Genomic DNA, 17,411 nt, shown 5'->3' with positions numbered 1-17,411 from the left:
ATAATAATAATAATAATAATTAAGGTGGCTACATTGTCTCCAACCGGGGAAAGTAATCATGTGGTCTTGACTTGGAAGGTAGCAAAACATGTGGAAAATCCAATTAAAAAGGGAGGCAAGTTGAAGCAGTATTGTGGAATAAAGATTTGAAAGGAAAGGACGTTCACAGTGCATGGGGGATACTCAAGGGGTATCTGGAGGAAGCACACTATATATAGTATGCCCACAGATACAAGACCCTGCACATGTCAGAAGAAGGAGAATCTATTGCGATAATAGGGTAATCAATCAGGACATTAACTTCTCTTTTATGATCATTGCAGTTTTTAAAGTGGTAACTATTTTGCTTGTATAACAGTTGAAAAATTTTACATATAAAGCACGTGATTTTGTGTGTTGGTGACCAATTCGTACATCACCTTATTTCTTTCTCCCCTTCAACATGAATTGACTTTTCTTGGCAGTCTGTTAATGACAGCTCTCGCTTATGTGGTCGGACTATGCCTGGGTTAGGAGGGTAAATCGAATAAGTGTGAGAGGAAATGAGTACTATCGTTAAACATGAGCTGCAAAGAAAGAAAAGGTTTTGGAGATTATATAAAGGTATATGTTGAGATGGATAAAAGAGAATACTGTGATAGGAAACATAAAGCATGTTGCCCAGGTATGACAGTGGGGAGATGAGATGGTGAGCAAGCATTATGAATGATATGTTAGCAGAAATGTGTGAGAAGAGGGTAGTGCAGTTTAAATGTGTGGAATGAGTTTGAAGGACGAAGTGAACTGTATAGGAGCGATGGACTGCATTTGAGTGGTTTTAGTGTGAGGAGGTAAGTGGGAAGCAATGTGGAAGAATGGGAGATTAAGATAGGAGAGATTGAAGAGGTGGTTATGAATGAAGAAGTGAGTGGCATGTGTATGAAGAATGAGAGAACACGTGTGCAAGATAGACATTGAAATGGAGAGGCTCAGGGTGGAAAGAGGAACACAGCATGAGAAATGTAGATGCTCCAAGAGAATGTGAATGCATGTGCATAAAAAAAGGAAAGGGATGACCTGGGATCAAGAGAAAACAGTTGGATTTGAAGAAGGTTCAAAATGAATAAGGAGAAAAGAAAATGGCTCGAGTTAAGCATGGAGAAGTCACAAGAAATGAGTGGCATCAGTTGAACTATCTATAGATCCAGGAATGAGCTGCTGTGTTTGTATACAAATGCTAGAAGTGTAAGAAACAAGGCAAATGAAATGGTTGCATTAATTGAGTCTGTTCACCCAAAAATTGTTGGAATAAGTGAGACATGGTTAGATGAGGACAACATCCTGACAGGAATAGAGATCGAAGGGTATTATGTGTTTCGTGAAGTTAGAAAGGGTAAAAAGAGAGGAGGGAGTACTATTGATGACAGAGAAAGAGTTATGTCCATACAAAGTAGAGATGCAAGAGGGAAATAGTGGCAATGGTTTTCAGTAGTATGGTGTGAGATAGAGGCGAATAGAATGGAATACTTAGCTGGATGTTGTTATAGACCTGGTAATGTGGATGATGGTGACTATGAAATGTATAATCAAATTAGCCAAGTAAATAAGAAAAGGGTGATCAGTATAGGAACTATGGCAATATAGTCTGGAATGATTAGATAGTAACTGGAAGTAAAGAAAATGATTTTCTTGAGTTTTTGAGGGACATCTACCTCAGGCAGTATGTAACAGGGAATGAGAAGCAAGTTTTTTGCATGTAGAGTTGTGAGTGATTGGAATGCCTTGCCTAAGAGTGTGGTGTCTATAGAGAATTTGAGTTGTTTAAGGTGTGGTATGATGAGCTGTGTATATGACAAAAGAACATACTTAGGTGATAATAATGATATTGGGATAGGATTAACTAGTAATATGAAGATTATTATTATTATTATTATTATTATTCAGGCCTCCATGCAGTCAAAAGACTCATCGTGGTAGGTCCTTTCTAAGAAACACAAAGTCTATCATACCACTCCTTAAATGCATTGACCGTTCTCGAACTCACCACTCCATCAGGCAATGCATTCCATGGTTCAACCATCCTCCATGCAAAGAAACCACTCCTCACCCTCTTTCTCATACTTTCTTTTTGTAACTTCTAGGGATGGTCCCTTGTCATGACTCCTTCCCGCTGTTCAACCAAGCAAAAGAACTTCCCAGTGTGAACCCTGTAAACCACCTCTCAACAGTTTAAAAGTCTCTATCATATCGCCTCTCCTTCTTATATCCACCAAACTTTGCGGTCCACACTCTCTCTCAGCCAATTCTCATAATTAACATTGTACAGTCCTGACACCATCTTTGTTATTTGCTTTTGTACCCTTTCCACAGTTAATTTATCTCCTTCAAATCCTGGGGACCAGATCTGAGAACAATAGTCTAAGTGTGGTCTGATCAGAGTCTTATACAACGGAATGATAACCATTTTATCTCTGCAGGTCAGTGTCCTTCTTATTATTGCAGCAATCCTCTGTGTTACCTTCACTACCTTTGCAATATATCCCCTAAATTTCAGTTTTCTCTCAATTATCAACCCCAGATCTCTTGTCTTCCCTACTTCCTCCAGTTTAACTCCTCCTGTAGAGTATGCAGCGTCCCATCGATGTGTCCCAAACCTCAAGACCTTACATTTTGTTGCATTAAACTGAAACTCCAATTCATTTGCCCATCTGTCTAGCTTATTCAAATCCTCTTGCAGGGCCACCACATCTGCACTGTTACAGATAACCCTTCCCAGCTTCGCATCATTCGCAAACAACTGAATATCCTCTTGCAATCCACGGACAATGTCATTAATATAAAGGTTAAACAATATAGGTTCCAGGACTGAGCCCTGTGGAACACCACTTGTAACCTTCTGCCTCTTTGATATCGCTACACCATACACAACTCTCTGATACCTATTGGATAGTCAATCCTGAATCCAGTTGACCAATCTGACATGCAGACCTATGTGCTGCAACTTGAATATCAGCTTATCATGTGCTGCCCTGTCACATGCCTTTGCTAAGTCTAGGAAAATGGCAGTATATGCCCTTCCCTCATCTAATGCTCTTGTAACTTTATCATAAAAGCTAGCATATTGCTAAAACAAGAGCGCCCCTTCATGATCCAAAACTGGGGAGAGCAATGCAGAGTCAAGCAGATGTTATGCCTTTCAGGAGGATTTGAATACATTGCACAAATGGGCAGGTAAGTAGAAATGTCACTTCAGTGTTGCAAAGTAGAAGATTTTGAAATTTGGTAAGTAATGATGGGATGCAAAGTATAGACTTGATGGAGAAACTTTAAACAAGGTATAGTACAATACATCAGAGAACTAGGAGTGATAGTGGACAATGACCTGAAATTCAGTGCCCACATTGCACAAGTTGTGCAGAAATAAGTAGTTATAATTCCATTGTATAAATATCTGATAATATGGATTATTGTGCAGATTTCTTCACCGGGTCATCATGGTGATGAGGATATATCAGAAAATGTCCAGTGAAGATTAACAATAAGTGGTAATTGGAATGTGGAGTATGCAGATAGATTGAGAGAATGTAAATTGCAAAGTCTCATGAAGGTTCCAGGGAGGATATCATTGAGACGTATGAGTTAATAAGGGGTTGTTATCCCATTGACATGGAAGAGAATTTTCATAGAATGGGAGAGGGTGTAGAACAAGAGGCCATCCCTGGAACCTGTATAAGAAGGTTGTGAGGAGCAGGTTCTTTACATCGAGAGTGGAATATATTGCCTAATTGTATTGTAAATGTACAGACATTGAGTCAGTTTAAGCCATAGTTGGATGAGTGTGTGACAGTGTGTATTTCGCACGATGAGTCTCTGACTCCATGGCGGTCGGATAATAATAATAATATTTGCATTTACATATAAAATTTATATAAATTTTATGCTTTTGCACCATTGTTGTTTAATCTATATGTTAATGATATTGGGGAAGATTTGGATAGGGATATTCAGCTGTTTGCAGATGATGCAAAGATGGGACGAACTATGAGGAGTAAAGCAGATGTTCTGGCCTTACAAGAGGACTTGAATAGATTGATTGAATGGGTATAGGAGTGGGGATGCCAGAGCAGTGTTGCGAAATGTAATGTTTAAAATTTGGGAAACAAAAATGGAATGTAGAATTTATGCTTCGTGGGGATATATTGTTGGAGGATCAGGAAATAAGAGATCTTGGGGTGATGGTGGATAAGGATATAAAATTTACAGGCCACAATACCACAATTGTGAGGACAAAACAAAAAATTCTGGGAATGATGCAGAGGATACTGACTTGTACAAGTCAGGAACTTCTTGTTCCATTGTATAAGGCCTTGATTAGACCACATATGGACTATAGTGCATGTATTATTATTATTATTATTATTATTTTTTTTTATGTTTTGCCCATACACAAGAGGTTGGTTGATCAGCCTATAGTACATTAGTACCGTGTATGAGTAGTGGGTTAGGAAAGGAGGAACTTGTTTGCATTTGATTTAAATGACTGCAAATTGTATTCCTTGGGAAACACAGCAGGTGGGAGACTGTTCCACAGTGCAGCAGTTGCAGGGATGCAACTACTGCACTGTGGAAAAGAAACTTGTTCTGTTTGTTTCTAGGTGTACTGTGAAGGAATGTTGAGTAGCCAGCTGCATGTGTTCCAACGAGCTTAGTACTGAGCAGAGGAATTATTGATGTTATTTCAGATGAGTGTTTCCCATGGAAATATTTGTAGAATATACATACTGCAGAAACCAGACGTCTGTGCAAAAGTGGGGGGAGAGAGAGTTTGTAAGAGATGGTTCATTAATAAGTCTAATTGCTCTCCTCTGTATTGAGTCAAGCATTTTGAGAGAACTTTTGGGAGCTCCACCCCATATGTGGGAGCAGTATTCAATAGCTAGGAGGATTTGTGATTTGTAAAATGTTAACAGCTGTTCAGGGGTGAAGTAACGTCTTGAGCGAAAGAGATATCCTAGTTTTTTTGATGCTGAGGATGCACATGATTGTGATGTGTTCATGCCAGGAGAGGTTTGATGTGAGGGTAATTCCAAGAAGAGAGATCTCAAGCTGTCTGGAAATTTGGGCATCGTCAAAAAGGATACTGGGGAAAAAATGGTTCTTTTTTATGGGAAATAGTATAGAACTGGGTTTTATTAGTATTGAAATTGATGAGGCTATCCGATCCCCATTGTAGAATGGCTTGGAGATTGGAATTGAAGGTAGTGGTGGTTGATGTTCTGTAGGTTGAGGTGAATTGTGTAAGGTAAGGTTTATCGAATGAAAGCGAGGAGTGTAGTGTGCTGTCGTCTGATAAACTGTGTATCGGGTTGGATATTAACTGAAGTAGGTCATTGATATACAGCAGGAAGAGAGAGGACAGAATCTTGTGGAACCATAGCATTAATTGAATGGTGAGAGGATAGGGAGCCATCCACCATCACACACACAGGTTACATGGTTTTCATGCTACATGGTTACAATTTTCAAAAGTACTAAGAGATGATGGAAACGGTCCAGAGTATCTCTGGAATGTTGAATATGAGGAAAGGTTGAGAAGATGCAGTTTAGAGTCTAGTGGATAGGAGGAAGAGGGGTGATATAATCAAGATGTACAAATTGGTAAGGGATTGTTAAAGGATCAATGTTGAAGAGGTTTTTCATAAAATGAGAACAAGAGGTCATCCCTGGAGGCTGTATAAGGAGGATGTGATTTTTATCAGGGAGTGAGAAGCAGGTTTTTTGCATGGAGAGTTGTGATTGATTGGAATGCCTTTTTAAATTAAGCAGGAAATTGAAATTAATTTCCTGCTTAATTTAATTTCCTGATTAAATTAAGCAGGAAAAAGACCCAGAGGAAGACCAAGATAAAGGTGGATTGATACGGTAAAAAGTCCTTGGAAGATAGAAATATAAGATCTGATAATATTGGAGTCTTGACTGATTTGGAGGAAAATTGCAGATAGGAAGTTAGTAATGATGTAAATTTTTCATGTAGTACTATCATACAGTACTACATGAAAAATCGTACACCCATTGAGGTTACATGTCAGGAATTTGATGATGATGAATTTTTAATTATGAAATTATTATTATTATATGACATAATAATAATTCTGGTCCAAAGACTCATTGAGGGAGGGCACCTACTCCAAAAATTTCCATCTCCACCATTCAATCGGCCAACTATAATGAACTACACTACTTTCATCATCTCCACCAATGCTACCTACCACCATGACTATTTTCACAGACAATCACAAACAATCATGTCCAGGGTGGGATTCGAACCCCGCAGCCTTTTGGCTGGAGAGTGGCCAACCAGGCCATTTAAAATTTACATAAATATAAATAAATAATATAAATAAATAATAAATATAAATAAATAATAAATATAAATAAATAATAAATATAAATAAATAATAAATAAAAATATATAAAATACATAATTTTTTGTTTGTTGTTAAGCTATAAATAAACTGGAAACATTTCTTTTAGAAACAGAATGCCTGCACAGTCTGAAACTCTGCCCTTTATGGAAGGATCTTATGGTGAAAGTACCTCTAACCCCCATAGTAAGATGCCCAACTGGGAAATTAAAGATGAAATTGTGGTTAGTGGAATATCTGGCCAGTTTCCTGAGTGTGACAATGTTGCTGAATTTCGTGATAATTTGTTTAATAAAGTTGACATGGTTACTGATGATAACAGGCGCTGGAAACCAGGTTAGTTAATTGTTTTAGAATAATTATAATTATTTGAATTTTTTTAGGATAATTTCCATTATTTGACTTCATTCTGAATAATTATCACTGTTTGAAATCTGTGGATATGTGCCAACATTGCAGATCATTAGTTGTTGTTATCAACCATCCAGTCATTTTCGACTCTTGGTGATCTTGTGAGCAAGATCACCAAGTTCTCCATCTACCCAGCCCCTTGTCTTTTCTTTCAGCAGCTGTAAGTTGAAGTTGGTAAGTTCCTTTATGTTGTCCTTTCAACTCTTTTGCAATCTTCCTCTCCTTCTCATATCCTCCATCTTTCCCAACATAACTGCCTTTTCCAATGATTCATTTGCTCACATAATATGCTTAAAGTATTAACTTCTGTTTAGCATTCATTGCCTTCAAGGAGCGTTTTGTCTTTATACTCTCAAAAACTTTCTTATTAGTCATTCTTTGGTTAATGGGATCCTTAACAGTCTCCTCGATACCCATAACTGAAATCAGTCAATTTACTTTCTGTCTTTCTTCTTAATAATCTGGCTTTCACATCCATACATCACTACTGGAAATACCATTGCATTGGTAATTCTAACTTTGTGGCCTTGCTAACACTGCTATATTTAATAATTATTGTCAGGTTTAACTTAGCCTTTTTTACCAATGGTTACCTTTCTTTTTATTTCATCTTCACATTGCATCATTTCTTTTCTGGACCCCAGTAAATCATAACTTTTAATTATCTCTATTTTATCTCCATTGTAGGTCCACATTAGTTCATAATTAAGTGTAATGACATGAATACACCACAGAAAAACAATTACATATGTTTTAATATTGAGGGATGCATGAAGAATATAAGACTCAGGCTAGGAAAGTGACTAGTATGGTGAGGAAGACAAAACTGGAATATGAGAAGAGATTGCCACTAGGATCCAAAGAAAATCCTAGGGAATTTTTTAGCTATGTGGCCAGTAGGAGGAGAAACGATTGTGGAAGAATGACATTGGAGATCAAAATGGGAATAGAGTGATTGATGCAGAGGACATAGTGGAGTTGTTCAATGAACACTTTATTGGAGTAATTCATCCTGGAGAATTAAGTTTTAATACTAGAAGGATAGGACAGGTTTGAGGTTTAGAGGTGCAAGAGGAGATTGTGTTCCAAATACTGAATACTCTGGATGTCAGTAAAGCAGTGTAACTAGATAGTATTTCACCACAGGTTTTGAGAGAATTTGCTAAAGAACTGACAGCTCCATTAACCTGGCTTTTCAATGAAAGTCTGGCTATGGAAAAGGTAAATAGGAATGGAAGGAAGGTAAGATTCAGTAGTTGTTAAGGTCTTGGATAAATTAGTGAGGGACCATATACAGCATTGGGTAATGTTTTAATATTGAGGGATGCATGAAGAATATTGATGCATGTTGATGCATGAAGGATCAACATGGATTTGTTAAGGGGTGCTCTTGTTTTAGTAATATGATTGCCTTTTATGATAAAGTGGCAAGAGTATTTGATGAGGGAAAGGCATATACTGCCATTTTTTGGATTTTGCAAAGAATCTGACAGGGTGCCACATGATAAGCTGATACTTAAGTTGCAGCACATTGGTTTAGATGTCGTGGTTAGTCAACTAGATTCAGGATTGGCTGTCTGATAGGTATCAGATAGTTGTGTGTGGTGAGGCAATATCAAGGAGGCAGAAGGTTACAAGTGGGGTTCCACAGGGCTCAATACTGGGACCTGTATCACATTGTCAGTGGATTGCAAAGGGATATTCAGTTGTTTGCAGATGTTGGGAAGGGTTATTAGTAATAGTGCGGATGTGGCAGCCGTGCAAGAGGATTTGAATAAACTAGACAGATGGGAAAATGAATGGGGATGTCAGTTTAATGCAGCAAAATGTAAAGTCTTGAGGTTTGGGACACATCGATGGTGCGCTTCATACTGTATTGGAGGAGTTGTACTGGAGGAAGTAGGAGAGACAAGATCTGGGGTTGATCATTGATAGAAACCTGAAATTCAGGGGACTTACTGCGAAGGTGGTGAAGGTAACACAGGGGATTGCTGCAATACTCAGAAGGATGCTGACCCGCAGAGATAAAAGCGTTATCTTTCCATTGTATACGATCCTGGACCACACTTAGACTATTGTTCTCAAATTTGGTCCCCAGGATTTGAAGGAGATAAATTAACTGTGGAAAGGGTACAGAGGCAGATAACAAAGATGGTTTGAGGAGTGTACAGTGTTAGTTATGGGGATCAGCTGAGCAAATGTGGATTGCAGAGTTTGGTGGATAGAAGAAGGAGAGGTGATATGTTTGAGACTTTTAAACTGTTGAGAGGCAGTTACAGGGTGGACACTGGGGAGTTCTTTCACTTAGTAGAACAGCGGGAAGGAACAATGATAAGGGACGATCCCTGAAGGTTACGAAAGGAAGCTGTGAGCAAGAGGGTGAGGAGTGATTTCTTTGCAGGAAGGGTGGTTGAACTGTGGAATGCATTGCCTGATAGAGTGGTGAGAGCAGGAATAGTCAATGAGTTTAAGGAGTGGTATAATAGACTTTGTGCTTCCTAGGAAGGACCTCTCACGATGAGTCTCTTGGCTCCATTTAGGTCAGAATAATAATAATAATATCTTTTATATCTGTCATACAGATCTTCTAGAACCTACTATAAATATTATAATAACACACAAAATAATAAGTGGAATAAGGTAGACTAGAAACTTCAAGTCCCATGCAGGGTGTCCTCTGGGTCTCTGATAATTCTTAAGTATCTTAGGGATACCTAAAAATTATCATTTCCCAAATCTTTGGAAGTTAACACAACTATATATTAATTTAGCTTAAGTTGGTTTTTTATATTTGCAGGTGATTCTAGACGGTCTTTCAAGTTTGTATTTGTTGTAGCCAAACAGAGCAGGTTTTTTTTTCTTTCCTATTTGATTCTGTGCAAATTATCCAAGGCATGTTCAGCTGTACCTTCCTGATCATAGTTGGGGCGGTGGATGTATTTCTTATATTTTCTAAGACAGATATTAGCAAATCTCTCATTTCGATAATATCAGATTATGATTTTACTGTTTGTTTGTTTGTTCTTACTCCTTCTGCTTTCTGAAAATGACACCCATAAGAAGTGTAAGTCTGCAGCACGGAAAGCTTATTCATTGACATCTAGTTCTGCCTTATTCTTATTCTCAATGGATGCACTGCAAGAATATGTTTCATATGCATCGAAAAATATGAAAGATTTATGGACTGTTAGAGTGAACAAAAAAGAAGTAAAGCAATAATATATATAAAAAGTGCATTGATAGATAGGTCAGAGCATTTTGAAATGACAGCTAGCGTAGCCGGTAGTAAACAAAAATCACGTGGAAGTGTTAGTCATAATAGCAAAAGAAAGTGAGTGGAAGAGCATAGGCAAGAGTTGATGAAAAGGAAAAATGAAATGAAGCATCGGAAGGAGAAGATTAAAAATCTAAAAATGAGTTTAGTTGATGTGAATGAGAAGAAGTAAGTTAGTATTATGAAGAAAGAATCAAAGGATAATCAGCTTAAACAATACTCAAATGATGCAATATTGTGTTCCGAGAGTTCAAAGAACAAATAGGGTAGGAGTCAAATGGATGTGTAATCTTATTAAGCAAGAGATTTGTAATAAAAGGATGATGAGAAATACCTTGTTGATAAGGATGATGTGCATTATGAAAATTATAAGCAGAAGGCTAGAATGGTCACAACTGTTGTACAGAAAGCAAAATCTCAGTATGAAAACAAACTGGCACTGCATGCTAAAGACAACCCACAAGAATTCTATCAATAAGCTACAAGTAAAAGAAAGAATGAATATGAAACAATAACTCTTCTAAATGCAGATGGTGTGAGGGTTACAGATGCAGAAGAGGTTGTTCAACTAATGAGTGCCCATTTTGTTAAACTCTATCAGCCTGGTATACGCAACACTGAGCTCACTGCTACCTCTTCGCTGGATGAAGAAACACAGGTGTATAAGGACGAAGTATTAGAGCTGTTACACAAACCGAATAAGAATTCAGCAATAGGGACCGATGAGATATCAGCACATGTGCTAAAAGAGTGTTCACATGAACTGGCTATTCCTTTGACCAGGCTGTTTAATATGAGTCTCAAAACAGGGAATATTCCACAGGAAAATTCCCTGTTTTGAGACTCATATAAATTCTACATGTAAAGAATGTATAGTAATTCCATTGCTTTATAAGGGTGGTGCAAAGACCGATGTATCCAACTATCAACCAATTAGTATCTCAGGAGTTGTGGTGAACATTTTGGAAAAATTGGTTAGGGCTCGCATTCAGAAATGGGTTGACAGTGAATCTCTAATTTGCAATGAGCAACATGAGTTTACTGAGGGAAGGTGATATTTTGGCAACTTGCTCACATTCTATAACAATGTTACCATTGAACTAGACTAGGGGAATGGATACACCAAGATACTTTTGGATTTTGCTAAGGCTTTTGACAGAATACAGCATGATAGACTGTTACATAAATAGGAGAATATGGGTTTAGGTTATAGAATATTAGCATGGATAAGAGGATGGCTGGCTGACAGATATCAAAATGTGGTACATGGGGGGGGGGGGCGAGTCCGCAATATTTAAGGTAACCAGTGGTGTACCACAAAGATCAGTGCTTGGTCAACTGTTATTCAATCTATGCATTAATAAGGATTTGACAAGCGACATCCAACTATTTGCTGATGATGCAAAGATAATTATTATTATTATTATTTGTGACACCTCCAAGGAGTCCGAAGACTCATCACGGGAGGACACCCACTGTACAACTCTCCATCTCCACTACTAAACTGAACCGCTACTACCAATCATCTACATCAACGCCATCTACTGCCCACCACAAGTAGTATTTTTTGTTTGTAAATTGCATGTGTTCTGAACGGCCGACTTGTCTGTATGCGAGATGAAAAACCTGAGTTTCCCAGAGGAAAAACGCATGTCACCTCTGTATGAGATCGGCTAACTCACCTTCGATTGATAAAGTCCATATAAAGATTCCTCCCATCATGATGAGAATCGAACTTAGGCCTTTTCTAATCGAAAGGCGCAACGTAGCACCATTCTTCCAATTGCGCTACTGAGGCGCGGAGGTGCATAAGTACGGTAATCAGGAACGCTGCTGATATGCAGTATTTGCAGAATGATTTGAATAGGTTGGAATTGTGAGCATGGGAAAATGGATGTAAGTTCAATGTCAATAAATGTCAAGTCATGTACTTCAGTGTGAGTAGATATCCAATGTTGTATTAAATTGGTGGGATTATGCTTGAAGAATCTGATGAGGCTAGGATCTTGGAGTGTTAGTATATAGGAAGTTGAAGTTCAGGGCCATGTAGAAAAAATTGCAAATACATCTTGAAAGATAATTGCAATGCTGAAACCAATGTTCACTTGTAAAGATAAGGATGTCATTTTGCCTCTTTTGAAAGCATTGATAAGACCTCACTTGAACTATTGTGCACAGGGCTGGTCTCCTGGTGTCTGTTGTGATTCTGATATTATTATTATTATTATTATTATTATTATTATTATTATTATTCAGGCCTCCATGGAGTCAAAAGACTCATCGTGGGAGGTCCTTCCTAAGAACATAAAGTCTGTCAAGACTCATCCAGGGGAGGTACCCCCCCCATGAGAAACACAAAGTCTATCATACCACTCTTTAAACTCACTGACCATTCTCGCTCCCACCACTCCATCAGGCAATGCATTCCACTGCTCAACCACCCTCCACACAAAGAAACCACTCCTTACTCTCTTGCTCACCGTTTCCTTTCGTAACTTCCAGGGATGGCCTCTTGTCATCAATCCTTCCTGCTGTTCAACCAAGAGAAAGAACTCCCCAGTGTCAACCCTGTATCCACCTGTCAACAGTTTAAAAGTCTCAATCATATCACCTCTCCTTCTTCTATCCACCAAACTCTGCAGTCCACATTTTCTCAGCCAATCCTCATAACTATCCTTGTACAGTCCTGAAACCATCTTTGTCATCCGTCTTTGTATCCTTTCCACAGTTAATTTATCCCCTTCAAATCCTGGGGACCAAATCTGAGAACAATAATCCAAGTGTGGTCTGATCAGAGACTTATACAACGGAATGATAACCCTCTTATCTCTGCAGGTCAGTGTCCTTCTCATAACTGCAGCAATCCTCTGTGTTACCTTCACCACCTTTGCAATATGTTCCCTAAACTTCAGGTTTTTATCAATCATCAACCCCAGATCTTTTGTCTCCCCTACTTCCTCCAGTATAACTCCTCCCATAAGGTATGCAGCATCCCATCGATGTTTCCCAAACCTCAAGACCTTACATTTTGCTGCATTAAACTGAAACCCCCATTCAGTTGCCCATCTATCTAGCTTATTTAAATCCTCTTGCAGGGCTACCACATCTGCACTATTACTAATAATCCTTCCCAGCTTCGCATCATCCGCAAACAACTGAATATCCCCTTGCAATCCACTGGCACTGTCATTAATATAAAGGTTAAACAATATAGGTCCTAGTACTGAGCCCTGTGGGACCCCACTTGTAACCCTCTGCCTCCTTGAAACTGCTCCACTATACACAACTCTCTGATACCTATCAGACAGCCAATCCTGAATCCATGTAGAAAGTATTTTACCTTGGGTATAGTAAATGTTAAAAATACAAAGCAATTTTAAACCTGGTTTTACTCCATTTCCCGAGTAATCAAACAGACAAACAATTCAAGTTTGCGCCTGCAAGTGATGCAAGTCTAGCTGATCCTACAGGTAGTGCAAGACTGGTAAAATACTTATAAGCTCTGTATTACTAAATCATGGTATTTCTAGCCTAGCTCCCACTGATGAGACCTCAATAAAGGTCGAAACCGGTCTGGGTAGTGGCCTCTTGCCTTTAATACAAAACATCATGCAACCCCTTCTTGGAGATGTGTTTTGGCATTAAGGGTAAATATTAAGATTAGTGATCAGAGCTTATGACACCTTTACCACGAGTTGCCTTGGTCTTGCACTACCTGTAGGATCAGCTAGACTTGCATCACTTGCAGGCGCAAACTTGACTTGTTTGTCTGTTTGCTTACTTGGGAAATAGAGTAAAACCAGGTTTAAAATTGCTTGGTATTTTTAACAATCCTGAATCCAGTTGACCAATCTGACATCCAGACCCATGTGCTGCAACTTAAATATCAGCTTATCATGTGGCACCCTGTCAAATGCCTTTGCTAAGTCTAAGAAAATTGCAGTATATGCCTTTCCCTCATCTAATGTTCTTGTAACTTTATTATAGAAGACTAGCATATTGCTAAAACAAGAACGCCCTTTCACAAATCCATGTTGACTCTCACAGATAACATTACCCTCATCTTCCCAATGCTGTATACGGTCCCTCACTACTTTCTCCAAGATCTTGACAACTACTAATGACACATAGACTGGCTTATAATTAGACACTTGCAGTCTGTTACCACCCTTATGCAATGGCACTATCATACCTTCCTTCCATTCCCTGGGCACCTTTGCCAAAGCCAGACTTTCATTGAAAAGCCAGTTCAAAGGCACTGTCAGTTCCCTAGCACATTCTCTCAAAACTTGTGGTGAAATACCATCCAGTCCCACAGCTTTACTGACATCCAGAGTACTCAGTATCTGAAACACACTCTCCTCCTGTACCTCTAAATCTCGAACCAGCCCTATCCCTCTAGCATTAAAACTGATTCCTCTAGGATGAAATACTACAATGAAGTGTTCATTGAACAATTCCACTATATCCTCTGCATCAGTCACTCTGTTCCTATTTTTATCCCACAATATCATTCTTCCACAGTCATTTCTCCTCCTACTGGCCACGTAGCTAAAAAATTTCTTAGGATTTTCTTTGGATCTTAGGGCCAATCTCCTCTCATATTCCAGTTTCGCTTTCCTTACCATTCTAATCACTCTTCTGGCCTGTGTCTTATATTCTTCATGCATCTTCTCTTCACCTGTCTCCTTATATCTCTTCCATAGCCTCTTTTTTTTTTTGCATGCAATTCCTGTTTAATATTGTTTGTCATCCACTTTACTCCAAGTTGTGTCCTCTTCTTCACTCGTGGTAAACAACTTACCATTGCTACTAACAAATATTCTTTCACAATTTCCCACGCATATTGGAGAGGGTGCAAAGAGGGTGCATATATTGGGGAGAGTGCAAAGGAGAATGTTAAAAACGATATCTGGATTATGGAATACTGATTATGAAAACAGATTAAGAATTTGTAGACTGCAGATAGCAAAAGGAGAAAGAGGGGTGCTATGATTCAGACTTACAAAGTTCTGAAAGGATCATACAGGATTTCATTTGATGGAATATTTTAATTAGATGGTGGTGAAAGGACAAGGCGCATCCTTGGAAGTTAAGAAGTGGACATGGTAAAGGATGGTTCAACTGTTCCATCAAATGTTTTATCAGATGTGTCAAATGTTCAGGAGGTATTTGAGGAAATAAATAATCTTGATGTCAATAATGCAATATCATTTGATGATACATTACAATGCGTCTTAATGGAATGTTCCATGGAATTAGCAGTGGAATTCGGATGGCTGTTTAATAAGAGTCTTATAACTGCACAGGTTCCAAGGAAGTGAAAAGAAGGTAAAATTGTTCCACTGCATAAAGGTGGTGAGAAGGCTGTAGCTTCAAATTATAGGCCAATCTGTATATCTGGAGTTGTGGTGAAGTTAGAGAGAGATTTTTGAGAAATAGGATACAGAAATGGGTTGATAACAGCAGTATTCCCTGTGGTTATCAGCATGGGTTTGTTAAAGGGAAATCATGTTTTACTAACTTATGTAATATAAGAAGGTGACGAATACCTTGGACACGATAGATGCATATACAGTGGTGTACTTGGATTTTGCAAAAGCTTTTGATAGACTGCCACTTGATAAGCTTTTAAATAAATTGAAATGGATGGGAATTATTATTATTATTAAAACAAGACCTCATGGAGTCAAAGACTCATCTAGGAGGTCCTTTTATCTTACACACACATCTCATCATACCGTGTCTTAAACACATTCAAACTACTTGCAGACACCACGCTCTCAGGCAGGGCATTCCAATCACTCACAACTCTGCACGAAAAAAACCTGCCTCTCACTCCCTTACTCACACCCTCCTTATACAGTTTCCAGGGATGACCTCTGGTTCTCCCCTGATCTCCCACTATTCTCTGTAGAACTTCTCCACCATTGATCCTATAACAACCCCTTACCAACTTGTAGGTCTCTATCATATCTCCCCTCTTCCTTCTCTCCACGAGACTCTGCAAATTACATCTTTTCAATCTTTCCTCATACTCAACATTCCAGAGGTCAGAAACTACCTTAGTCATTCGCCTTTGGACCCTTTCCAACATCTCTTCATCCTTCTGAAAACCCGGTGACCAAATCTGGGCACAATAGTCCAAGTGTGGCCTAATCAAAGCCTTATACATTGGAACAAGTATCTCCCTATTTCTACATGTCAGTGTCCTCCGCATCATTCCCAGAAGTCTTTGTGTTGTCTTCACAATTTTGGCGATGTGTCCCCTAAATTTTAGATCCTTATCCACTATCACCCCCAGATCTCTTATTTCCTCTACTTCCAACAATATATTCTCACCAAGCATAAATTCTGCATCCCATCTTTGTTTTCCAAATTTTAAAACCTTACATTTTGCAACATTGAACTCACATCCCCATTCGCTTGCCCAATCACTCAATTTATTCAAGTCTTCTTGCAAGGCCACAACATCTTCACTACTCTTTATGGTTCGTCCCAACTTTGCATCATCTGCAAACAACTGAATATCTCCATCCAAATCTTCACCAATATCATTAATATATAAGTTAAATAGTAATGGCCCTAAAACAGACCCCTGAGGCACTCCACTAGTGACTTTCCTTTTCCTGGATATTGCACCCCCATACACAACTTGTTGATACCTATCAGATAGCCAGTCTCCAATCCAATGCACTAATCTAATATCCAACCTCATCTGCTCTAGTTTGACTGTCAACTTATCATGAGGTACTCTATCAAAAGCTTTTGCGAAATCCAAGTATATTACTGTGTATCCTTCTCCTCTGTCCAAGGAAGCAGTCACTTTATTGTAATAAGTAAGTAGATTACTAAAACATGACCTCCCTTTAGCACATCCATGCTGTCCATCAAAAATTATACCATTGTTGTCAACCCAACTCTGGATCCTAGTTCTCACAAGCTTCTCCAACAACTTAACCACAACACCTGACACACAGATAGGCCTATAGTTTGATGCTTGAGTTCGATCACCTCCTTTATGAAGTGGCACAATCTTGCCCTCCTTCCACTCTTTAGGAACTTGACCAAGTGCAAGATTCGTATTAAAAAAATATGTCAAGGCAGGTGTCATCTCTCTAGCACACTCCTTCAGAATACGTGGTGATATATTATCAATTCCCACAGTCTTATTTACATCTAGTTTACTCAACTCCCCAAACACTTCTTGCTCACTTACAGTCAGTCTCTCCTCCCCATCATCAACTGCTCTTAATCTCTCCATGAAGTCACATTCACAAGATTGAAAGATGTTTATGAATTGCTCATTAAGTATCTCCACA

At 38.7% G+C, this 17,411-nt stretch overlaps 1 protein-coding gene across 1 annotated transcript in view; it reads left to right on the top strand.

The window, feature by feature from the left end:
* FASN1 (Fatty acid synthase 1) overlaps window positions 1-17,411 on the top strand; it is a 666,286-nt gene that overhangs the window by 31,146 nt on the left and 617,729 nt on the right. Inside the window, exon 2 of the mRNA XM_090415364.1 lies at window positions 6,514-6,740. Coding sequence (XP_090271490.1) covers window positions 6,521-6,740 — 220 coding nt within the window. The 5' untranslated portion in view covers window positions 6,514-6,520. The remainder of the gene's footprint in view (window positions 1-6,513; window positions 6,741-17,411) is intronic.

This window comes from Typopeltis vanoorti, chromosome 3 (genome assembly GCF_054136105.1).
Source record: "Typopeltis vanoorti isolate ZY-2024b chromosome 3, IOZ_Tvanoo_1.0, whole genome shotgun sequence".
In the NCBI taxonomy this organism is placed as follows: domain Eukaryota; kingdom Metazoa; phylum Arthropoda; class Arachnida; order Uropygi; family Thelyphonidae; genus Typopeltis; species Typopeltis vanoorti.
Note: the sequence above shows the minus strand (reverse complement) of the source record. Positions and strands in the feature narration are given on the sequence as shown.